Genomic DNA, 24,636 nt, shown 5'->3' on the forward strand with positions numbered 1-24,636 from the left:
TTTACATTTTGGAAGTTAGAGGTGAAAAGTAACAGCTCGCTCAGACTCCAAACGCTGCTGTTACAGGCCCAAAATAAATTAACATGTCTGTCAAGTATGTGAAATAAATAAACTATACATCTATCATTCTAAAAAGATTACTGAGGAAATTTAATTAAAAAATCTTTTTGCTGTTCTTGTAATATCTCTTAGTATGAGTGAAATAATTTTCTTAAATAAATTTGTAGTTGTCCCTTGTGTGATAATTCAGAAAAAATGGTAAAAAAGGATCATCTTTTCTTTTTCTTCTGAATACAGTGAGTAGTTTTCTATAAAAAGTTTTTCTTCTGACAACTGTGGGTTAGTTAGCCTACTAATTTCACTAGTTAGTAACTAGTTTTTGTGAACAGGGTACTTTTTAAATGAACTTTACAGTTCAAGCATGAGGAGCTACTGAGGGCACTCAGAATTACCTGGATTCTGTTCTCAGCCCTCAGACTTCTTTGGGAGTGAGCCACTATGCTTTCTAGAAAATTTGGACTTCACTGAAATGGAGTCAGATTGAGAAGCTCAAGCCTTTAAGGTTACCTAATCAAATTGAAACCTTTGTTTTATACTGAATATCTGGGGAACCACAATGAATCTGTGAAATTTTCCAGAAAAGTTTTGAACTACTTTTCCCTTTAAAAGTTTATCATTTGCAATGATAAGTACCTGGAACCCTTGGAAATTTCAAAATTAGTTTTAAGCCACTCATCAACCTTCCAGATACTAACAGTTCCACTAGGCATGGAAACAGCATAGCATAACAGCTCCTTCAGTCAGTGGGGCTTTTTTGTTGGCTTTTTTATTTTTTTAATTTTTCCTTCAGTGACTCAGTTTGCTAGAAATGTGAAATAATTTCTAACAGTATAATGAAGAAAATTGCATACATAATCATTATAATGATAATTTCTTTAGTAAGTCTCAGTGCCTCCCTACAGTAGAAATACTGAATAGAGGAGAACACTTGCATGTTTTCAAGAATGGCTCAACGCCAAATATGCACGCCTCTGCCATAGCAGAGGTTGATTTTTAGTAAATTAATGCTATTTTTTTGCTTCTCCTGTGTTTTCCTTCTATCACTTGTAGAACTGGGGAAGATCCATCTGACTACTAGTGGGAAGATGATGAAAAAAACACAGCTGTCATGCTTGATTTTTATTTTTGTCTGCAAAATTAAAGCTTACTTCTAAGCTACTGCCTGAGAAATTCACTCTCTGTGGCAATAAGTTGTGTAGGCAACTGGCAAGGTAGCATATGCACAAATTAGAAATATGTTGTTAGGTGTTCAAACAATAACGGAGGTTTCTCTTGGCACCTTCTATTAAAGAGAAGATAAAGTACCCATGAAAGTACTGCTGTTAAAAAAATACTAAACCACTGCTGTTCGTTTCATTAGCCTCCTTGGGTAGGTTGTGATCTTAGCTGAAGAGCAGTACAAGCCAGCCCTGAAAAAAAATTGATTCCTAGAGAATAGGTCCCTGTTCCCAAAGACAAGTAAATGTCTTTTGAATGAAGCTCTTTGTACTAGTCATGTAACTATATGATTGGTCACCCCATTATGAGAGGCCTTTGATACAGTTGGTTCGTGGTTTATCAGGGGCTTCTCCTTGCTCAAAAATATTTTCTGGAGCTAAGACACAGAAAATAACAGACTAAACTTACTTTGCAGGCTTCTTTCCCAGGAAACCTGCAACTGGTCCTTGTTCTGCGCCCAACAGGATTTTTTCATCGAGCTCTCTCGGATATTGCTTTCAAATTCGGCAAAGATGAGTTTAAAATGAAAGTACCTGTAAGTAATCCTGTGTTTTCCCTTTACTACCAGGAATCTGTAAAAGTACTTAATGTAGCCCGTAAGGACCAAAAATACCCACCAAAAAGTCTCGTTTAAAGGCAGTTCTAGCAATTTTAGCTAATTCATGATGGTTTACTCTTGAAAGAATATGTGAATTTTGAGGCAGATGCATTTCCCATGGACAAATGCTATGGTTTCTGTCATTTGAGCAAACATACAATGGATGCTTGTTGTTTTATTGCCAGTAAACCCACTGATTGTACTTTTGTTTGCAAAACTACAGCATTTATATTTTAAAATAAACTTTGAAACTATACAAAAGTTATATGCTTATCAGATGTAAATTTCAAGGCTGAAAGATAGTCTTTCCTCTGTCTTTCACTTAGTGTGGGGAATCAGTCCTTACATGACAAATCCATGTAGACACTATTGTTCTCTCACGGAGACCCAGGATAACAAAGAAAAATTAGGAAGAAATGAATGTTGCACTTAGAAAATAGCCAAGTATGGTTTATCAAGATTAAAAAAACCTGGCAGTGTAATTTATGTTGTACAAACCATAAGCCTTTTTTCTAGTATACATGGTGCTCATGTTTCTATTCAGTTACTTACATTTACATCAACTTCAACTGAAACAACTGTTAAGTTTGTTTTTCTATACCCAAAGGAAATAATTCCATCACTTACTTCTGTATTCAGTGGCTGAAGGATGGGGCTTAGAATCCTTAACAAGGGACTTGTCACCACTGATCACGTTCACTTTTTTCTCTCCTTCTGCAGATCATAATGCTGGGCTCAGTATCAGAACTGCAGGGTTACATTGATAAGACACAATTAACAGAAGATCTTGGTGGCACCCTGGATTACTGCCATAACAGATGGCTGTCCCGTCGCACTGTAAGTCTTAGGTTTTGTTTTAACCTTTCAGTTTAATGAACCCTTCTGTTTTATACCCTGTCATTTATAAAACAGATTCCAAGTGATGCAAGTTGACTTGCTCAGAGTGAGAAGATGTTCCCAATGGTACTTAGTCATCTTAGAGAAATAATATGAGTAATAACTTGGGAGTGGTTTTCTGAACACTTGGAGCAAAGGAACTACAGTGTATTATTGTGTTGAGGCTTATTGGTTTTGCTACAAGAAGGAAAAAGCTCAAGTTGTCAAATAACTCCAGATTATAAAAATATGAAGAAGATACACCTGTTACAAGCCTAAGAAAAACATACAATTAAGGAATTAATGGTGACGGTATCTGTTGCTTGCAAAATTATACTTTGACCATTTTTCAGTCTTCTGTTTTCATCTGTTTGGGTTTGTTTTGAGAGTTATATTTTGTGTGTATGTGTTTGTTTGTGCATATGTGTGTGATGAGCTCAAAATATCTTTAATGCTTTTTATTCCAAAAGGCTATAGAAGGTTTCGCCCAAAAGGTTAAGCAAACAGCTCAGATTCTTCAGTCCTTTGGGACTGAGCTGGCTGAAACAGAACTACCAAATGATGTGCAATCCACCAGCTCCCTTCTTGCAACACACACAGAAAAAAAGGACAAAATGAAGGTATGTAATTTTTGTAAAGATGCTGTCTTATAGTTAAACTGTGTTTTAAGTTATAGCTAGCAACATAAATAGAAAATATGGGACATGTTAATAGAAAGTAACAATGTCAACCACTGAAATCTTGTTGAACTTACTTGATTTGATGTTAAAAATCCTTTTTGCATTCAAAAATGACATTTCTTGAGGCTAAGTTTATGTATGTACAAATGCATAATGATTTGTATGTGAAACAGTAATTTCTTTGTAAGTATGGTGTGTTTAATTTGTACTTTTGTTTGCAACAGGAAATTTGATTGTATTTGCATGCACATGAAAATATATGGCCTTTTGAAGCACGAACAAATGTTCTTTCAAATAGGCTTAAACGAAAACTATTTGGTGGTTTCAAAACTGTACATCTAAAATTTTTTAGATATTTGTAGCCTAAGGCGACACTTAGAAGGCTGTCTACTATGATAATTCAACTCAGTTACACTGAGATCTTAAGATGGTAACCATAGAAAAAGCTGACATTTATCATTTACTGTCTGTTGTCAAACACTACTTTTAATCAAACTGTGTTTGCTCTATTGCTGTTAAAATCCTTCTTCCAGTTTGGTGCCTTATGAATTCTGCTTAAAAAAACAACACCGCACAACTACAGCTTGTGGGGGTTTTGTTTTGTTTTGTAGGAGGACATCAGGGTAGCAGTAGAACAGGGAGATGATATCCTCGGAAGTATTACAAAACCAGTTACTGAGAATCCTGAATACAAACTGAATCAAGATCAGCTAGACAATCAAACAACGGTAGAAAGGTGAGAGGTGTGAAATACTGAACATGCTGCTTTTCTGGGATTTTTTGACCCCTCCCCAGCTCTTTTGCTTAGTTCCATATGCATGCTTTGCAAATAAGCATATGTTGCAATGTGAACATTATAAAATGTTTCAGAAACAACTTATCTTTTGTCAGATCTGTCCTGAGCAAAGTAATCCACTACTAGGTCACCTGGCTATAAGGAAATGGGGTTGGAGTTCTGGTGCCAACAAAACAACACTGTTATTTTTCCTCTTTTGGCATATTTGGACTATATAGTTGAACAGCTGTGCCTTATTTTAAAGAACATCAATGCTTTGTTTAGAGACTAAAGGAAATTTTGCTGCTGTAGGGAAGACAGGAGGGGAGGATGGAAGTAATATATCCATTCTTTTCAGTAGATTTGTCCATTTTCATCAGGTCCTTTTGAAGTGGGAGGGTTTGGGGTTTTTTTTTCCTTGAAACCTGATATTTATCAATATTGTTAGTAGCCTTTAAAGGGCTACTAGGGAGTACACCACCTTTGAGGAATCTATGCACAGTTTCCTATATGCTTCCTTTGGTCAGTAATAGACGTTGTTTTCCTTTGCTTCCCGCCTGTCACACACCCCCCGACACACACCTTAAATTACTGCCAGGTTTTTAGACATTATATCACCATAGGACAGATGTAAATTTTCAGAAAGCTATGAAAGCATAGCTCATTTCCCTCAGGCAGTATTCTGCATTCTTTTTTTATCTGTCATTCTGTGTTTCTATTACACTCAGGCTGACTTTTCTTTCCAAATAACTGTCCATTACAATCCACAAAGCTTGGCAGAATTCAGTTTTTTTGGTCGCTGTTGCTATCAGCTATCCAAGGACAATGGGGGCGGGGGTTGCTAATTTATCCTTAACATTCCTATTCAATACAATATCTGACAGAAGCTGGAACAAACTCTGTGTGTGTCCCTGCCTTTTTTCTAATCAGTTTTAACTTTTAAATTCAGAGTTTGTTTCTGTGCTACTGAAGACAAAAGCTCATTAAAGTTCTGATGTGTAGCCTTCCCTGGATGTAGGCTAAGTACAGCAAAGTTCACTGTAAAAAGTCCATAGGTTATCATACTGTCAAATGCAATATTAGAAGTTAAGTTAAAAAGTAAAAGTATATAGAAATATAATTGAAGAAGGCTTTTTTCATTGTCGTACTGCTGTACGCTTGCCTGTGATATTTAAGTAGTAACTCTGCTTGGAAGAGAAGAAGCAATGGCCTTCAGGTTTATTGTGAGCTTTGCTTCAAGGAATGAAATGTAAGGGCAGCTGGCTGGTCACAGCAGTACAAATTTTTACTTTAATTTTTCCTTACAGCCTAAGGCTTGGGTTCCTCTGGGTCCTAGCCCACACACATTTGCATATCTTATTTATTTATGTGTTAGACCCAACTCCCTTTGTCCCCAGGCCAGAGCTGAGGTGCTTCAAATCACACTTGCCCTTGTGTGGGCAAGTTTTTCACAACTTAATGTTTGTGTTGAGTTTCGGTTTTACATCAGTTGTTATTCTAGGAAACAATTCTGTGCAATACTAAAATGTTTCCTGTATCCAGTTTATTTGATCTGAAAAATATTGCTTTAGGGAGACTGTTTGTTTACTGTGGAAGATTGCATTGTCCCTTGAAGGTTTTACCCATCATTCTTACAGTGGGGTTTTTTTGTGTTTTGTTTTGATTTTTGTCTTTTTTTTTTTTAAGACTATTGGCTCAATTACATGAAACAGAAACTGCCTTTGATGAGTTTTGGATTAAGCATCAGCAAAAACTTGAGCAGTGTCTGCGCCTTCGGAATTTTGAACAGAATTTCAGAGAGGTGAGAACTTCTTGGTGGCAGTCAATATTTGATAATATAGAAATGATTCAGAAGAAAATACTTCTTCTTGTTGTTTTTGCAGTTCTTGTGTGTGTTTGAAAGCTTTCTCCAGCCTTTTTCTTGTACTTGTCCTTACTTGACATACTGCTATCTTTACTACTTTGAATTCTTGCCTATAGAGACATAACAGCTTTCCTTCTGCAGTCTTTTTTCCATGCACCCAGCAGGGTATAAGTGTTCAAAAACCCCTTTGAAACCTGTTCTGTACCATGGAAGTATGAAATGCTGCTGCAATGCTTTCATCTTGCCAATAGGCCCTTTTGTGGAACCAAGACTCAACTAAACCTTCTGGCTGAAATTTTATAAAAGCTGTCTCCAACACTGCGGGTGGGAATTTGCAACCACACTGTTAGAAGCTGGGTGGAGGCTGGAGACTGAACTACAGTTTTTACAGCCAGTTTCTGATCTCACGTTGTTTAACTCGCATGCTTGATGGCATCTACAGTCCCTTTATGCTGGTGTAGCTGATCTCAGAGCACAGCCACTGTGTCTTCATGAGAGCAACACTCAGAAACCCTGTTGCAAGTGTGTGTCTGTCTATCTCTCAACCAATTGCTAGAGTGGGAACCTCTGCCTCATGTTTTGCTGGGGACATTAATTTTTGCTTTGTATCATTGTCATCTGGTAAAAGCAAGATCATAAATGTTTCCTGAGTTCTATTAGTTTTCCTGCATTTTTTTTCAGTACCAGGAAACAGGATTACTTCAATGCCTTTTCTTTGTATTTGTTTTCATTTAGAATTGGGGGTAAAGGTAGGCTGACAAAAAAAGTGATTTGTCTCTGTGCCCCAGTAACTGCATAATTTGAGTCACCTGACTGCAAATAGTTGCTATCAGCTATTTAAGTGATGGGTCTCCAGAGAGGTGCAACCCTTTTCATTCATACATACCTGTGTCTCATTTCAGGTCAAAGCAGCTTTGGATATTGTGTCTGAGAGACTATCTGCTTTCACAGATGTAGGAAACAGCAGATCACATGTGGAACATATTTTGAAAGATCTTGCCAACTTTGAAGAAAAGTCATGTGTAAGAACTCTGCAAGTCTCCTTAATTTCTACTATGACAAAGCATGTGCAGAAGGGAATAGTATTTGGTTGTTGAGTATGTCTTATGAGCAGAGCTTAAGCTGACAACAGGGCAGAATCAGTGTCTCAAGTAACGTGCAGAAGGAATTTGGAGTAATGTCTTTAGCCATTAGAGCTGAGACTACATCTGAGACTAATTCTAGGGCATCCCTCAATGAAGAGCAGAGTAACCAGTTGCAAAGTGTGATTGCTTCACTGAAGAACTGCATAAATTGTCTACATAGCCAAGTCTTGCTCTTAGTGATCAAGGGGCCACTTCGATTCCTATTAAAGCCACTTGTTTCATTAAATCTTAGAAATTAGAAAGCTGTGTTAAAAGATGGCCAACAGAAACATGCACTCTGAACAATGTAGAAAGGGAAGCTTTTTCTGATCTGTGCTTCACAGTGAAATATACTGCTCTCTAGGTGAGGTCGTTGTTCTTAAGGCTGAGATAGATATTTTTTAATTTGTGTTCAGATTGCTGCTGTACCCCAGATTGCATACATATACACACAGGATGTTGCTGAATAAGGCATAGGAAGACAATAGTGTTTACTTCACAGGGAGGAATATGATTAAACTTATTAATGTTTCTGAAGTACTCTGGTACAGAAAGGAAGAAGGCATAAAAGTTCTTGGGCATCTGGAAAAACAGGAAATCACTTTAATTTCTTAATCAAGGCACCTGTTAACTAAAGAGGTATTCTTTATCAGCATGAGTATTTTACTGCATAAAAATAATATTGAAATTTTTTTCACTGATCTTGATACAAGGAAAGATTTACCTAAATCAGTGCTTGCTTTCTTAGGAAACTGTAGCAAAAGCCAGACTGCTAGCCTCAGAGGGTGATGCTTTTATTCAAAGCAATCATTATGCTGTGGACTCCATTATTCCAAAATGCACTGAACTTCATCATCTCTGTGATGCCTTCACTACTGAGACAGAACGGAGGAGAAATCATCTTAACAAATCTCTGGAACTGCATGACTTACTAGAGAAGGTAAATTTTGAATGGAACAGTTGAATCTCATTTTGTTTGCTAAAACCTCAGTCAACCAGTTGTCATAATGGTAGGTAGTATTATCTTCGTGTGCTGGAAATTTCATCCTTAAGTAGCTGAATACATCATAAGTAGAGGTATGAGGTGTTTTAGGCCTCTTAGTGTTTGATGCTGACACTGGTGCATTCTGAGCCTGTTCTCTTCTCTGTTTCTAGTCTATGAAGTGGTGTGATGAAGGAATTTATCTGCTGGCTTCACAACCAGTAGACAAGTGTCAGTCTCAGGATGGTGCAGAATCAGCATTACAGGAGATCGAGAAATTCCTGGATACTGGTGCTGGCAATAAAATCAAGGAGTTGAATAAAATTTACAGAGAGTATGCACACATCCTCAATGAGGACCTAAAGGTACCAAAAGACGTTTATGTGTATCTGTGTGTCCATTTGTTTGTTTTAGAATTGCTCTCTTGTACTGCCATTGAAAAAGCTAAATAATAAGTACTAGGAGTTATACCTGGGAATTGTAAAGCCTACACATTTCCTTACCTATGTCTTGTCATATCTTTGGATGAGCATTAAGGATTTCAAAGTCTTTTAATAACTGCTTTAGTTTTTTCAGACAGTAGGATTGCTTTTAAAGAAAAAATTCTCCTGAGCATTTGAAGTATCTTTTTTTTTTTTTTTATGTAGCAAAACCATGATACTTTCTGTCCTTGATATTTGCACACTTCTGCTTTGTAACTGCTTTTGGTTTTTTGGTGTTTTTGTTAAGAACTTGAGAACGTATCCCTTTTCTTCTTGATTGATCTCTTCATGTAACAGAACCTTTAGACACTGTCAAAAAAACTTTTCCTTTCTTTAAATTGAAAACCTGAATCCCAGATTTCTCTTTAACAAGCACACAAAATACTTTATGAAGTGATGCTCCAATTTTTAAATGTACTAAATGAGAGTAAATTATGCCTTGTTAGGAGAGAAGAATTAGGGTAATATTTCCATACATGGTATAAAAGTAATTGCAATTTTAAATCAATATGAGCTAAATGTCAATATAACTTGTTGATAGGTCTCTGACAGGAATTTAAAAATTTTAATAAATTATTTAAATTATTATTATTTTAAGTTATTTTTTTATTTCTATGGCAATGGTAGGATCATGTGCAAAAGGTTTTCCAGAAGCAAGAAAGTATGGAAGAAATGTTTCAAAAGAGACAAATAAGTCTTAAGAAACTGGCAGCTAAGCAGACACGTCCTGTTCAGCCTGTTGCACCAAGACCAGAAGCATTTGTAAAATCTCCTTGTACCTCTCCAGGTAAGGAACTGTATTAGCCTTTAATTTTTTTGTGCTATGCTGAGAAACTTAAAGAAACTTTCAACCATAATTTGTGGTTGCACAAACATCTGTGTCAGATCTGATCAAGTTTTAATTGCTGTTTGATTCTGGTTTACCTGCTTAGGTCTTCAAAGAGAATATGTACCCAACTCAGAAAGCAGTGCACTTCGGAGGGTAAACTACAGAAGAGGAAAGGTAATTTTTTTTTCCCTTGTTTTTTTATGTATGTACTGCTTGAGAAAGTCATAATACAATGGAATATTCAGGAACTCTCAAGAAGGATGAGGCAATTCCACTGGAAAAGGGATGGTGTTGTCCCTGTAGAAGTAACTCTGGTGAAACAGTCACATGGTTTAAATAGAGGCTGCTTTGTTGATGGGCTGAGTATGAGGGAAGGTAAAGTAAATAGTTGCCAGTATTAGGAAAAATGTTAAGGGCAGCAAAATATAAAATCTACGAACAGGAAACATTTATTATTTGCCAGTAGTAATTGGCTACTCTTAAAACTGGAGAGAGTGAAGAGGTAGTTCTCATTGGCTCCAAGACAACTTCACCTGAACTAATGTGTTGCCATTCCCAAGTGGGGATGGTCTTCCGGCCCTACCTCCAGCAAGGAAAATAACCTGATGGCAGAAACAGAAACAAATAGTTTCTCACTGGGTTAGAGAGTTGAATCAACTCAGCAAAAGGCAATGCATGGAGAAAAGCAGGACCACATGACCAGGACGGACAACATTTGGAGAACAGGGTTAGTTCAAGGTGGGGTTGAAAGCAGAGCCTCTTTCTTTTTTTCAGCAAGCCACAGTTAAGTTTAACCATTACAGTAGGAGTTTTAAGAGTGAATCTCTGTGTCAAGAACTAGAAAGTTAGCACAGTACCTTATTTTTAGCTTGGAAAACAGACTAAGGCCAGTGTTGCCTACAAGATTATGCTGATGCTTCGATGTTGTCTTCCTGGAAAAGGGACTTTGAACCACCATCTTTTTGAAACTGGCCTCTCGTGGAGAACTTCTTGTGTCCAAATGTTGTGTGCTTCAAGATCTTCAGGATGACTTGGATTTTTTTTGCAGCGTTCTTGCAAATTGCCCTAATTTTTAATGGAGTACAGCCTTTCCAGTGAAAAGGCATACTAGTAGAGCTGAGCACAAAGCTCTGTATTTTAAAGCCTTTTCCCCCCATATGTGATGCCATGATTATTTTTTTTCATTGTTTGTTTCTTTCTTTCTTTAGAGTGAAATGACAGACCTGCATCAAAGCAGAGGAGGATCTACAATGGATGATGAAGAAAACCTAGCTGTGTTACGACAGTAAGTATATTTTGATAAGCAAAAAAGCGTGCTTTTTTTCTGATTTGGTTTCAGCAAAGCCTGAGTTTGGCTAAGGATTTGATAAGACATTTCTCTGGAAGTGTCTTTGATAAGATGCTTCTCTGAAATAAGCCTCAGCGCTTTTTGAAATGCATTGGCTCTGCTCTGTACATAAAGGAAGATATTTCAATCTATCTGCAGCATTATTTATAGTTTGTGTAGTACTAGACTCTACCTTTGCTGCAGAGAGGTGAGGCTATGGCAGGATAACGACATATTTTCATTTCAGAGATGACATAGTTTTGAGTAATAAGCCTCCTGTAAATCTATTGGAGGTTTTGGTCTCCGTGCCTCAAGACTGTCTTTTTGTTGGACTCTTTTTAGTCCCTGTTCTGATAAATGTTACCAAAAATCATTTATATAAAAACTGAACAGCATCGCTTTTATTAAAGAAATAACTTGGTAGCTGCAATGCATATAGCAGATCTTGCATCTTCACCTGTAAACTGGCTACTTATGTGATCTTTTCAGTGTTACAACCTTGTGTTACAACATACAGAATCATAAAGGAAGGGGGCTGGGGAATGTATGTTACTTGACTGTTAGGGAAATTAAAGCAGTGTTGAGATATTTGAAGTGTGCCCTAAATGCCTCTAATTTAAAATCACCGGTGTAGTTTTAAGTCCGTGTTTGATAATCCTATGCAGTTCGAACTCCAGCTTCCATGATACTTATGAACACAGTGTAACCAGAGTTTGTATGAACAGTGATAAAAGGCTTCACAGCTTCAATTTAGTTACTACAACACTTTAACTATTAGATTTGACTCTTTGTCTGTTTAAACACATTTTCAAAAAATTTAAAATGTTTTAAAAATACATATCTCTCAATAAGGATATATCAACTGCTGACAGAAATATCCATGAAACATCACATTTTCATGGAAATCACCTGGAAATTGTTCTTTTATTGTCTAAAGTAAAGTAGAAACACAGACAAAGTTAATGTTGCCTCATTACTTTGCATGAGTGAATAGGCCCACCTTAATTGTCATTCTTTATCCATAGGCATGTAATTAATGAACTTATTGAGACTGAACGAGCATATGTGGAAGAACTTCTCTGTGTTCTTGAGGTAAAGATTAAATTTCACTGTGGCTGCTAGTGAATCTACTTGTCTTTTCCATTTCATGAATGCTCTTATGTTTTCCTTACCACTGTAAAGCTTCTGTTTGTCCTGTCAAGCAGTATGATCATTGTATCTCTCCTTTCTCATCATATTTTCACAGAGGCAGCAATGCGCAATTTTTTTCTAGAAATATTCATACAACTAGATTTTTTTCTATCAGAAAACACAAATTGAGCAGAAAATAAGATATGACTTAGTATTTAGGTGGGACATGGTGAGATCTGCAATGTCATTGATTCCTGCAAAAATTCTTTCCAGAATCTTGGGTCAGCTCCAGGAAGGTCATGTGTCACACAAGAATCTGAATCTACATCAAGAGAATCTTGTGTCAGAGGAGAAAATTTGTTTCTTGCATCCCTCTTTGCATGTCTTTGTCATCTTCCACGTCTTTGGTACAACTGTGGGAACAGAATGCCTTTTAGTTTTAGTAATATCCTTGCTTGAAATCATCAAGGAAGCAAAGGTGCTCCTTTTGCTCCACACTTAAGGAGGCACAGTTGCAGTACTGCCGAGTTGCTTACACAATTGCACTGCACTATTCTGTTGTTCCTCAAGTTTAAGTCTTCAGATATGGATGTGTAGTATTTTCTTGTAATCCAATTTGACTGTAGGGGATGATGAAGTTGTAGATAACTAGGGTTGAACTATTTTAATCAGGATGAATTGGAATTGAGCCAAGTGAGTACTCTTAGTGTCCATACCAATGTTAAGCTCCTAGATAGGAGCTGTCTTAAGTTATTGGCCAGGATTGATAATTTCTGAGTACATACCTTCAAGTAAGGGTACTGTATGAGAGTTTTGGACTCTTGTCCTGGTTTTGCTAGTTTGTGCCTGGCTTCCTATAGCTTTATGTCCTGTGCCCAGTCCAAGTGCTAGAAGTGTTGATTACACTAGGATGGTTTGACACGTGGTAATAAGGCACGATGGGTCTGGAGTGGACCTGAATAATAGTTTTATTCTCTGCTTTTGTATGCAATGCCATCTGTACAGTTCTAGTCCATAAAATCAAGAACTTGAATAATTGGAGGATTTTTGGTCCTTACTGCTGCTCCTGAAGGGTTTTTGCAGAATCTTTCTATGCCCATAGTATTACTCTTGTTTTCCATAGAGTATAGTGCAACCCTTGTCTTGCTAGGCCAAGCTGTCTTGGTTTTCTGCCAGAGTGATAGACTCTTCAGTTCTCTGACCATGCCAGGCACACTTCTCTGTGACTCCTTGCTGTTTGGGATTCCTCTCTCTTGAACTTGGGTTGTTGGGGCTGCCAGCAGTAATTCTGGATCAATACATGCTGAGGTATGGTTCAGTGGCAGTCTTCCAGCTTTCGAGTAATTCTTGTTATTAATCCATAGTTCTGGCTGTTCACCCAGTTTCTTTGTTTCTCCTATTCTAATAGTCTTTCCATTTTTCATGTAAAATAACCTGATACTCCTTTGTAGGGACAGTGTCTCTTCTTATTATGTCATGTTTATTTGCCATACATCTTCTGTCTGCCAAGGATTCTGATAGAAAAAAAAGCAAGGTAGTTCCCAAGATTGATTATTAGGAAACTGCTATCACTACCTTTATGCAAGTTTGGTCATTTTTCTTTTATTAATAACCACAATCATCCCACCTTAGTCTGTGAAATTCAGTAATTTTTACTGGGAAAAAATACTGGACTAGTCTGGTTTTAGATATTGAATTCTGCACCTTTTTTCGTTTACTTTGATGCTTTTAGAACAGCTTTCAAATACATTTCCTTACCTGTGTCTTGTCATATCTTTGGATGAGCATTCAGGATTTTAGAGTCTTCTAATAAGAAAGACAAAGCAAAACCTTTTATATTCTTTAAGTAAGATTAAATAATCTCTGTGGCTGCATAAAGTAGCTTGCTCTCTCCTTAAAACACAACTACTGCATAAGTAGTAAAACATGAAGGTTTCAAAATAAATTTTAAAAATAAGTACTACATCAGCCTCAGGTGGAAAAAAATTGACAAAAGTTTTTGTCAATGTGTGGATTTCATGCTTTTGTTCTTTCAAAATTCCAAAGTAATCAGCTCTGTCAGGCTTCTTTTCAACTCAATTAAATTAGGTATCCTGTCTTTATGCCAACATTGACTATGCTGCTATGTTCAGCATCATCTTTACTTCAAGTGGAAAAGAATCATTCTCCTTATGTATCTCTTCATATGAACTGCATGGTCACTGCAGTTGTTCCTTCCCTGTTACAAATGTTTAGCTTCTTCATTTTATATGGATTATTTTTATAATTTTTAAGGCTGTACCATTTTTATTAATTTATTTATTCTACCCTCTCTCTTTCAGACTCTGCATTTTTCTGTTTGGGGTAGAGATATGGGGGGGGGCGATAGTTAATTATCTATTAGCTCCAGCATCTTCGCCTAGACCACTGGTTTTTTTCCTTTTTTTTTAATGTGGTGATTTAGGAAAAAATATCAAGATTTTTAAAGGGATGATTCTGTTTTTTAAAAAAAAATTAGTCATTGTCCTATCCAAATGCTTGAATTCTTCAGGTTAGCTGACTTTACTAGCTAGTTCTACTTTTTGTACTTTGGACCACACTTTGAAATTGAAATTCCTAATTGTAGGTGCACTTTTGCTTATCCTTTCTTTTAATTTGTCAGTTTGTTATAATTTGGTGTAGTTTATTATAATCAGTGTGACTAATGTAATGATCACCGTGTGTTTAAAAAAATTAAGAAAACAAACAAAAAACAAACCACAAGAGTACATTTCTAAATGTACTTACATTAAGAAATCTGCTTTTAATGCAAGTACTGGAGCATTCTGGCACTTTTCTGGTTGATTGATTGGGGATGTTTTGGTGGGGGTTGGGGGTGGGTGGGAGTGTTTAGGGTTTTTTTGGTGTTTTGAGAGAACACCAATTAGTGACCTCGGGACCAGAGGAGAACACAGTCTTGGGCTAAAGCCACCTTTGTACTCTTGTCCTTATCTGTGCCAGATAAACAGATGTGTGCTTATATGACAAATGGAAGATGTTAGAATCTAAAGTTATGACTTTTGGTACCAAAGCTAATGGAAGTGCTTTGAAGGTAGAATTTGTAGCTCAGTGATTTCTGTTACCTGCAGAGATAACCACAGTCAGCTTGTTCCTTCATACAAACGGCTGAGACAGGCATGAAGGTTTGTGTGTGTGCTGGAACTGTGGCTTGAAACTCAGATGTGTAAAGCCTTAACAGGAAGAGTATGAACTATAGTTTGTAAGCAGTATGGGAATACAGAGCCTTTCCTTGGTGAAAATTATTGTGAAATTTTTCATCCTCGCTTAACTAGAATCGCAGGAATTATTAAAGTGTCTTTCTAAAAACTGTGTGTGTATCTGACTGGGCTGATGGAAAAACAGATTTTGTATGTTTCTTTCATGATTAATACTGAGCTCTTTCTTCGCTATCAGGCTGAAGGCAGACTGCCATGTCAGAGAGGGGAGTACTGCAAGTAAAGGGAGAAAATCATCGTGCCTCTCTCCTGTGTTGCAGGGTTATGCTGCAGAGATGGACAACCCCTTAATGGCTCATCTCATTTCACCAGAACTCCAAAATAAGAAGGATATCTTGTTTGGGAATATGGAAGAAATTTATCACTTTCACAACAGGTGGGAATTTGCATTCAGATCTAAAAATAGCTTTTCCATGGGATTCTTTACTTTTTAATTTTTTTACATTGCTAAAAGAGCCTTACTGAATTCTACTTGTCTGTCTGCTCATCAACATTTGTATTACATAGAAGAGGTAAAGCAAAATATCTATAAAAGATGAGTGAAGCTGTGTGAAACTGCATATTTGCAGTACAGAGGTAAAATTTTGCATTGTGGTCCTCTTCCTGAAGCAAGTTATTTGGATCTACAAGCTAATTAAAGTAAGGTTTCTTTAGGTTTCTTTTAGTTTTTTGTGATATTTGCTGTGAAAAGTAAATTACTATTCTAGACCACAGATTCTCAACTCTTAAGGGGTTGTCCCAACTCTTACATCTGGTTGAGGCTGATTAATTTTATATCTCTATAGATGTATAAAATTGATATATATTTTTATACATTAAAAATATATATGGAGTGACCTCTGAAGTTTGAGTCCTTGCTGCTAGAGAGGTATTTCTTCACAGGATAATATTTAAATTGATAGTAAAGATAAATTGATTTTTCAAGAGAAGTTAAGCATATTAAATAGTTGTTTCTTTTTCAGGCAAAACTAGAATGGAAGGTTTAGCCACTGATTTTTTAGGGGGGAGGATGGGTTTTTTTTCTAGATTTGGGAACATGGGGTTTGGTTGGTTTGTGGTATTTGGAAGAAAAACCCAAACACTTTGAACTGTATAAATCCTACTGCTGAATACATAAGGCAGGGAAACAAAATCCTCCTTCCCTCCCCAATCTGACATTTTATTTCAGTTGTAGCAATAGTAAACTAAAAGAAATTGGTCAGAATGTTTGGTTTAATTTGCTTTGCCTTTTAAAGTACATAATCTAGAAGAATTTTGTTCAGTTTTGTAGTACAGAATTACAACTGTTTCCAAAAGTTTAGAAAACAGATTGCAAGAGTGTGAACGTTTATGATAACTTTTTTTAACCCGTGCTCTAAGAAAATCTTCTTCCTCATAGAATATTCTTGAGAGAATTAGAAAACTATGTAGAATACCCAGAACTAGTAGGACGGTGCTTTCTGGATCAGGTACGTGTGTCATCTTTTGCTGGCACTTTGTTCATAAGCTCTCTAGGACTGTAACCTATGAGTGTGATTTTCATGTAGTAATTACCACCACATCCCTTTTGTTTGTCCTGAGCATGTAATAGGTTGAGAATGTAGATGTTAACTGAGAGGTGGGGATACTTTCCCCTGTGCAGGGTAATTAATTTTGTTAGAAAAAGCTATTATCTCCTTAAAAGAAAACTGCTTTTTTAAGGTGGCAGTTAGGAAAGCATGAAGAAGAGTCATGCACTGCATTGTTTCACATCAATATAAATGGTTTGTTTACTTGGTTAGATTTCTGTATTGGATTGTTATTAATGTTCTTTCCTGTTTTCTTTAAAGAGTACATCTCAACAGAGTATGTCCAAAATATAGAAAAATATAAAAATATAGAAATTTATGACAAAATTAAACTTTTTTAATCTGGGATTTATTAAAACATGAGTCTCACCTAAAGTATACTACAGGCTAAATATATATGTGTTTATGGAAATCAATGTCCTGTTTTTGCTATCTATTGATTCTCTAAAGCCCCTGAGTGGAGCCATCCCTCCCCCTTCTATTTACTGGCATCCATGGAGATGCAGTTTCCTAAAACAGAGGGACAGAGGTACTTCTGTATCTGCTGATTTCCTACCTGGTCTTTCATTTACAGCTAAGGTTACTATGGCATTTTCAACAGTATTTATTTCCTTTTCCATTCAGCAAGTGCTGAAGTCATGCTATTTAGGTGCCAAAATGATAAGGGGAAACAAACTGCTTGATCTACCTTAGCATGACTCCCAGTGAAAAACACATTCCTGAAATGAAAATTAAGAAAAAGGACAAAGCCTTTTTAAAAAGTTGCACAGAGGGACTCATGGTTGGGCATTCATAAAAATATTTTTCATATTGTAATAGAAATATATTTGTAAGAACAATATTTACTTCTTTGTAAGATGCTTAACATTCAACTGAAGCAAAAAATAATGGGAACATTTTATTCTGTTGTTCCAAGTACCAAAATAGGAGCCATTACAAAATTGGTGATTTTGCAATTCCTTGAGGCATCTCAAGCAAAAAACAATGATTCAATTTTTGTTAGTGGTGGTTTTTTTCATAACATTAGTGATTATGAAAAAAAAAATCTTATGAACTTTGTCTGTCAAAGTCACAAGAATTTATTAACTTTTTTCTTGTGTCCCCATTTCCAGATGGAAGACTTCCAGATTTATGAAAAATATTGTCAAAATAAACCTCGATCTGAAAGTTTGTGGAGGCAGTTTTCAGATTCTGTATTCTTTCAGGTGTGCTTGCTTGAATCCCTAAAATAACAGTGGGTTTGGTTTTGTTGGGGTCTGGGTTTTTTGTTTGGTTTATTTTTACTTAATCATCTCAAGAACAAATAACACAATTATTGATTAGTGTCCTGATGAAATTCAACACTGATTACAGGAATGTCAAAGGAAACTTGATCACAAACTCAGTTTGGACTCATACTTACTGAAACCCGTTCAAAGAATAACCAAATATCAACTCTTGCTAAAGGTATGTGTTATTGAACTATAATGCTAAGTGTGTTTTGTGCATTTGTATTTTTAAATGCTGCTTCTCTCAGCCTGCTGGAGAGAAACCTAAAAGTTAGTGAGTGGATATATAAATGGAAACAGATAAATCCCAGTCCATCAGCTTTCAACGCAGTTATTTTTTCTTTTAGTCAAAAAACTGCTAGTAAGCAGATGTTACACAGAGACACCTTGTGTAACCACTTTTGCCCATAGATTTCTGCTGAAGAGAAGAATGAAAAGTTGATGAGGGGAATCAGAAGGACCAAGAAACCTTTGCAACAAAGAAAAGAATATCTGAAGTACTTATTACTATTTAGTCATAATCACCCCAGTATTTGGGATTAACTTACTTTGCTGGGTTCTAGGAAACACACTTGACAGACAACACTTATGAAGGATGCTGTTGTCATTCACATTAACATGCTATACTGAGCAAAATGAGAGCGATATAATATAGTAAATTTATTCAAATTAATGTATAATGTTTTGCCATGTTTGAAGTAAGAACTGTTTCTCACATAGACACATATTTCAATGGTTGTATTTAACAGTAGCTTAAAAAATTTGCCTCAGGCCACATTTACTCTTGAGTTAAAACTGAGCTGTTAGCAGCTTTTAAAGAATTAATTACATTTAAGCTTGTGTAAAGAGAGGAGTTTCCAAATTGAGTTAAAATTTGCACATTTCTAGTTGTTGCTGTTTCCAAAGCTAAGTGTGTTGGCATTCCCTCCCGCTCAGGAAATGCTGAAGTATAGTAAGAACTGTGAAGGTGCTGAAGATCTTCAGGAAGCACTAACTTCTATACTGGGCATTCTTAAAGCAGTTAATGATTCTATGCACCAGATAGCCATTACAGGTTATGATGTGAGTAGCAGTATTTTTACTTACTTTTTAATTTCTTTTCATTTCTTTCTCAGATGTATGTAAAGCATACCCTATACTGTGTACTAATAAATAATGAGAAGAATATTTTACAAAAGGTGCCTGTAAACTGAATTGTGTAATGAAAATAATGGAAAATGGATCTCTCTATACTCTTCTGAAGTTTTCTTGCTATGAATAATATTTTGCTGTATCTACCCAAGTTTTTTTCTTTGATTTGCTTGACACTGAGTTAGAAACTGAAAACTGTCTTGGAGAGTCTGGTTTAGGCTACTGCCAAATGGGAGTCACTACTAAGTTTTTATATCTATGTGTAAAAATACACCCAAAACTTCCAATTACAAAAGATAACAAAAGGCAAAAGACTATATAAGCATCTTAGGAGCAGAGTTTGGGCAAAAAAACCAAACAACCAAATATGTGTGTTGTGCTTTCCCCCTCTCTATGTGTAGTTCTCTGTATCTCTGCTACCAGTACTCTTGACTGTAAAATTCTGCCTGAACAGCATTGGCCAGTGAAAATTACTTGTAGAAATCCAACTCTAACTGTATTACATTTCCAAATCCAACATAAACACTGATGTGAGAGATTACTTGGAATGACAGACTTGTAAAGACCTGTTCAGAATGTGTGTTTTGGTTCGATGTTATCTCTTTGTAGTTATAAATATCATTTCTTTTGTTCCAGGGAAATCTGAATGAGCTGGGCAAGCTTTTAATGCAGGGATCCTTCAATGTCTGGACTGATCATAAAAAGGGTCATGCGAAGGTGAAAGATTTGGCACGTTTCAAGCCAATGCAGCGACACCTCTTCCTCCACGAGAAAGCAGTGCTGTTCTGTAAAAAGCGGGAAGAAAATGGAGAGGGATATGAGAAAGCACCTTCTTACAGCTACAAACACTCCTTAAATGTAAGACACCAAGCAGTCCAGCAAGGTCAAGGTACTGGGGGCTTAGCCTGCAGTAGGACAACATTCTAGCTTTTTCTCTGCAAAGCTGTGTTGCAGCATTGCACTGAAAACTTCACTCTTTCAGGCAAACCTGAGTGGTACTGCAGGTCTGTGTTATTTTGTGTTGCTGTTTCTTAAATGGCAATTTTTGAGAAAATCCAAATGGTAATAGGGCAGCTGAATGGCAGTTGCATTAATCACACAGAAAATGTAGAGCAGGGTAGTATAAAATAGATGTAAGAGTCCATGGTCTGGGTTTTAAGAGATATCTTACGAGTCAGTCTCAAGGTAGTGTACCTAAACCTTTCTTTCCTCCAAGGTAGCCAGCACTAAAGCACTAAATCTCTTGTGTACAACATGCAGATGATATATTATTCATTTCTTTGAGCAAGAAGCCAAATGTGGTTTTTCCTTTTCAGAAATAGGGTACTATAGAATGCTAGTATCCACCTGCTTCTGTTCTTACTGTAATTACAATGTGGTAAGTGAGCTTCTGTTCTCTTTGCTTCCAGATGGCTGCAGTTGGAATAACAGAAAATGTCAAAGGTGATGCAAAAAAATTTGAAATCTGGTATAATGCAAGGGAAGAAGTTTACATTATACAGGTAAATAATATGCCACTATGGGGGGGAAAAAAAAAGGAGAGAGAAAGAAAAAAGGGAAGCAGAAGTCTAACCCTAATCCTCTGTTATATCACTAATAGAGTGGGATGAGGAAATGTAGGAAAAAAAAAAACAAACAAACCACCACCGGATTAATTCATAAGGAAGTTTCTTAAGGAAGAGTCTCCTGGGGGAAAAACGAATCACATTCTATAATATCCACAGAGGGTATTGTATACACCATTACTATAGCTGCCACTGACTCGGGCCAGTTGTTGCCCGACTCTGCCAACTGCCAAGCCAAGTGGATGGCTTGGGGGAGATGAGGTTTGACTGTCACACGTGCATAGCCTCTGCCACAGCATGTTCCAGTTGCTACAACTAGTTTCTATTCACAAAAGGACTGGAGATGGAGTTTTGTCTGCCCCTATGGAAAAATTCCTCTGAGGCTGTGCTTTGGCATCCACCTATTTGTGTAATAAATATTCTGTGCTTGATGGCTGATTGTATTTATTTTTGGGCAGGCACCAACCCCTGAAGTTAAAACTACTTGGGTAAATGAAATAAGAAAAGTACTGACGAGTCAACTGCAGGCATGCAGAGGTAAAATATTTTGGAGATACATATATATTTAATCTATTTTCTCTTTGAACTTCAAATCCTGCCCAGTATATCTTCCCTGTGTAGGACACAAATCTATTTTAATAGTTCTTTTTCTTTCCTCCATTACAGAAGCTAGTCAGCACAGGACACTAGAGCAAACACAGAGCTTACCTCTACCTCTACCAGCATCATCTTGTGCAAGGTAAGTATATTTGTTGTCAAATCAGCCTGGCTGTCTTGTAAATATACTAATACATCTGGTTTGCATTACTTCATTAATCCTATCCCTTAATACTGGTCCTTGTGTTTTAAGGCTTTTTAGTTCTCTTCCTACCATAAAGCTATAGAGCTTTGATTTTATACATATCCAGAACTGCTAAACTGAGCAGCAATGGCTTGGGCTTTGCCAGTTGATAGAGAATAACACAGAAAAGTAATTTTCTGTGCCAGCCAAAATCCTGGTTATATTATGGGTCTGCTTGTTGAACAGCTAATTATATATGTTACAGTCCAGATAAGAGTTTTATGGAGCAGCCTTTTTCCTCCTTCATTGTTCTTTTCTTTCATGTGGATTAAACTTTTCTTTCTTTTCCAATGTCCAATGTAACCTTCCTTTTTGTCTTTTTCAGGGCATTATCTTTTCTATGTCCCTTGTTCTTTTTTTCCAATTTTCCTTTTTTTTTTTTTTTTTACATAAGCAATATGTAAATTCTTCCAGTGTCCCAACTCCTGAGTCAAGTTTTTCTTGTTTTGCATCTTTCACCATACCAACCTGTATATTCTTCTGTCCCTTACCTGCTGCTCTGTCCTTGTCTGACACCTCTTCACTGCTACTCTGTTTTTTCATATGTGTATATCTATGTACCCATAAGCCCATGTGCTCCTATCTTCAGTTTCCACATGGTGCATGCTCAAATATGTATTGGTAGCTCTCTACACTGCATCTTTTATGCATCTACTTATTGCTTAGGAAGAACTTCCCAGATATATAGTATTTGTGGAGTGTCTTTCTCTATTTCATTCCCAAATGGAGGTGTGATGGGAATCCAGCTGCAAGATCCACCCCAAGGACTTTGTTCATCCCTCATCTGTTCCTGTGTTAAGAGCATCCAAGAGGCAGCTCCTTTATCTTTCTTCTTTTTTTCCCAATATGTTCAGGAGGAACCTGTAGGCTGCAAATGAGTGGAAGCTGTCCTGAGCCATCTTTTCAGTAGCTCCCACTGCCACAGTTCATGCACTTGCAGCCAGTTAGGAGAGGTGTTTCTCATTTGTATGTGCTCATGGTCTTTAAATGCACAATGAGCAATTACTTTCTGAGTCCTGGAAGCTGTGATTTGGGAAGTAGCAAATAAATGTTTTTCAGCCTATATATCTATATGTAAAAGACAAACTGTGACTGAAGGTCCTCACCCCTGTTCAGACCCAAATTTGCTAGAAATGGATTGATTGTCTTAATTTTCTTCCAATAAACAGTCCTTCACGAAACCACATCAGAAATACCAAAAAAATGGAGGAGAAAAAGGCTGATCTCACAAGTCTAGAAGGTTGTGTCACTACAGTAGCACCAAAGTACCCTGAGAAAGGCAAAGGTGAGTTTACACGTGCGGGTAGTTGTCTTTAATTACGAAAAGCATGCCTTGCACTGCAGTTGCACAGGCAGATCCACCAGCAGAGTAGCCACGGTAGTGCAGGGAAGGCAGCATGACTCCTGAATAAGCAGGGCTTTGCTGCTTTCAACCCTAAGGCAGCCCACCAACAAAGTGCTGCCCACACTGCACCAGCATGTTGGTCCCATCTGTCCTTAACTTGGGCTTGATTTCTGCATTCCAGTGCATGGTGTGGGCAGGCCCAAAGCCATCTTGAATGAATGGTCACCAAAAAGCAGATGGGAACTACTTGTTATAAGGCCAAAGTCTGCAGTAGGTCTTCCCTTAGACCTGCCCATCTTCTCAGGGTGCTCTTCCTCTGTATAAGTTTACTGGCATTACCTGTTCTAAAGAGGTTTGTTTTGTTTTGTTTTTTCTCTTTAATTTTGTTCCAATCATGGAAATTATTTACTGAACCAGTGGCAGTACAAGGTCCTGCACAGCAAGAACAACTGGCTGCACATGTTGTACCTGGACTTTCACTTGTCCTTTCTCATCCTAACATGCAAGTTCCCTGGCAGGGCTGCAAAAGACTTTTTGCCTTGATCTTTTCATGGCCTTCTATCTTTTCTTTCTGTGTCTCTTTCTTCCTTTGTAGACAACAGTAGCTCTACCTCAGAATGCTCTGTACTGTCAAAAAAGCGCTTTACACTGCAGGGCTTTACTAACCTGAAAAGTCAGAAAGGTAATTTTAAAAAAAGCTAGACTGTCTTCTGTGTAAGGCTGTAATTGAAGTATCACCTTGTATGTGTGTGTAGTGTAATAGGTTTTCAGTGTACACACTAGCTTGTTCTTCTAAGGTCAAGCTAGGTTCCTAAGTCAGTGCTGCTGACAGGGAGATTTCAAGAGAAAGCAGCTGCAGAGTGGGAGGGGGAGATGCAGCTGGGAAAAGTGGGGCTGTTGGAGATGCAAGGGAAGGAGTGCAGTTTCCAATGTCTCCAATCTCACTGTCAAGGCCAAAGAAGGAGTGCCTCATTCCTGTAGAAAAACTAGAGGAAGAAAGTTGTCATCTGATCAGACACCTGGCCTGCTTCTAGCTTCAGTGGATCTGCCCCAAATGCACTTGTACTTGGCAAAAAGGAATCAAGGTTTTATAGAGTATTTCTGTATTGGCATCCATTCTACCAAAACTCCCAAAGCATAACTACAGCAGAATGTGGCTGACAATGTTGTTTTCCTGGATAGAAAAATAAATACAAATTTCTCTATTCTTCTAGAAATGGTCTTTACTTCTTTTTTTCTAAAACAGGCAATAGGAGTCTAAGACCTTTCTTGCTTCCTCCTGCCAAGTAATCACACTGGTACAGTCACTTCTTGCTTTGAACAGCTGTCTTTGAACAGTATGAATTGCATTAAGATGATGGCACTTGTTCAAGAGCATGATATTTTTTCCCCAAAAACATCTTTCCAGAATGCCTTTTGAAACCTGATTACCTTTGAGTTCTTTCTGGAGAGACTCTAGGGTTGTATATCTAATGCTAATGAGGTGAGCACTAATATCCCATGCTTGCCTTGACAGAAACTCCATCTCCTTCTGCTAAAAGCCAGACATTGCCAATGATCCTTCTTACAGGACCAGGTATTGCTGTAGCACTAGATTTCTATAAAAATGATTGCTTAATTTGGTAATGTTTGTCTAAAATTGAAGTTAATTGTATTCAGTTGATGTCTCGTTCATTTAGAAAAGTTTACATATATTTTCATCTATTACTCTAGCATAAATTTGTCAATTTATTTTCAAA

At 37.0% G+C, this 24,636-nt stretch overlaps 1 protein-coding gene across 10 annotated transcripts in view; it reads left to right on the plus strand.

Moving 5' to 3' along the window:
• The window catches only part of MCF2L (MCF.2 cell line derived transforming sequence like), a 161,789-nt gene that overhangs the window by 130,068 nt on the left and 7,085 nt on the right, over positions 1–24,636 (plus strand). For 5 of the 10 annotated variants that reach the window (XM_051772806.1, XM_051772810.1, XM_051772812.1 and 2 more), the window contains 24 exons: positions 1,694–1,813; positions 2,597–2,713; positions 3,223–3,372; positions 4,044–4,168; positions 5,894–6,008; positions 6,974–7,093; positions 7,944–8,135; positions 8,351–8,542; positions 9,287–9,446; positions 9,592–9,662; positions 10,697–10,773; positions 11,841–11,907; positions 15,461–15,576; positions 16,579–16,648; positions 17,860–17,952; positions 18,101–18,193; positions 18,952–19,077; positions 19,783–20,004; positions 20,556–20,648; positions 21,170–21,248; positions 21,378–21,450; positions 22,722–22,837; positions 23,493–23,579; positions 24,414–24,473. In XM_051772806.1, coding sequence (XP_051628766.1) covers positions 1,694–1,813; positions 2,597–2,713; positions 3,223–3,372; positions 4,044–4,168; positions 5,894–6,008; positions 6,974–7,093; positions 7,944–8,135; positions 8,351–8,542; positions 9,287–9,446; positions 9,592–9,662; positions 10,697–10,773; positions 11,841–11,907; positions 15,461–15,576; positions 16,579–16,648; positions 17,860–17,952; positions 18,101–18,193; positions 18,952–19,077; positions 19,783–20,004; positions 20,556–20,648; positions 21,170–21,248; positions 21,378–21,450; positions 22,722–22,837; positions 23,493–23,579; positions 24,414–24,473 — 2,734 coding nt within the window. The remainder of the gene's footprint in view (positions 1–1,693; positions 1,814–2,596; positions 2,714–3,222; positions 3,373–4,043; positions 4,169–5,893; positions 6,009–6,973; positions 7,094–7,943; positions 8,136–8,350; positions 8,543–9,286; positions 9,447–9,591; positions 9,663–10,696; positions 10,774–11,840; positions 11,908–15,460; positions 15,577–16,578; positions 16,649–17,859; positions 17,953–18,100; positions 18,194–18,951; positions 19,078–19,782; positions 20,005–20,555; positions 20,649–21,169; positions 21,249–21,377; positions 21,451–22,721; positions 22,838–23,492; positions 23,580–24,413; positions 24,474–24,636) is intronic. The other 5 variants (XM_051772813.1, XM_051772815.1, XM_051772814.1 and 2 more) reach the window with 3 other exon arrangements.

The sequence above is a fragment of the Manacus candei genome, unplaced genomic scaffold (genome assembly GCF_025592945.1).
Source record: "Manacus candei isolate 608988 ecotype Guabito, Panama unplaced genomic scaffold, ASM2559294v1 h1tg000159l, whole genome shotgun sequence".
NCBI classification, from domain to species: Eukaryota; Metazoa; Chordata; class Aves; order Passeriformes; family Pipridae; genus Manacus; species Manacus candei.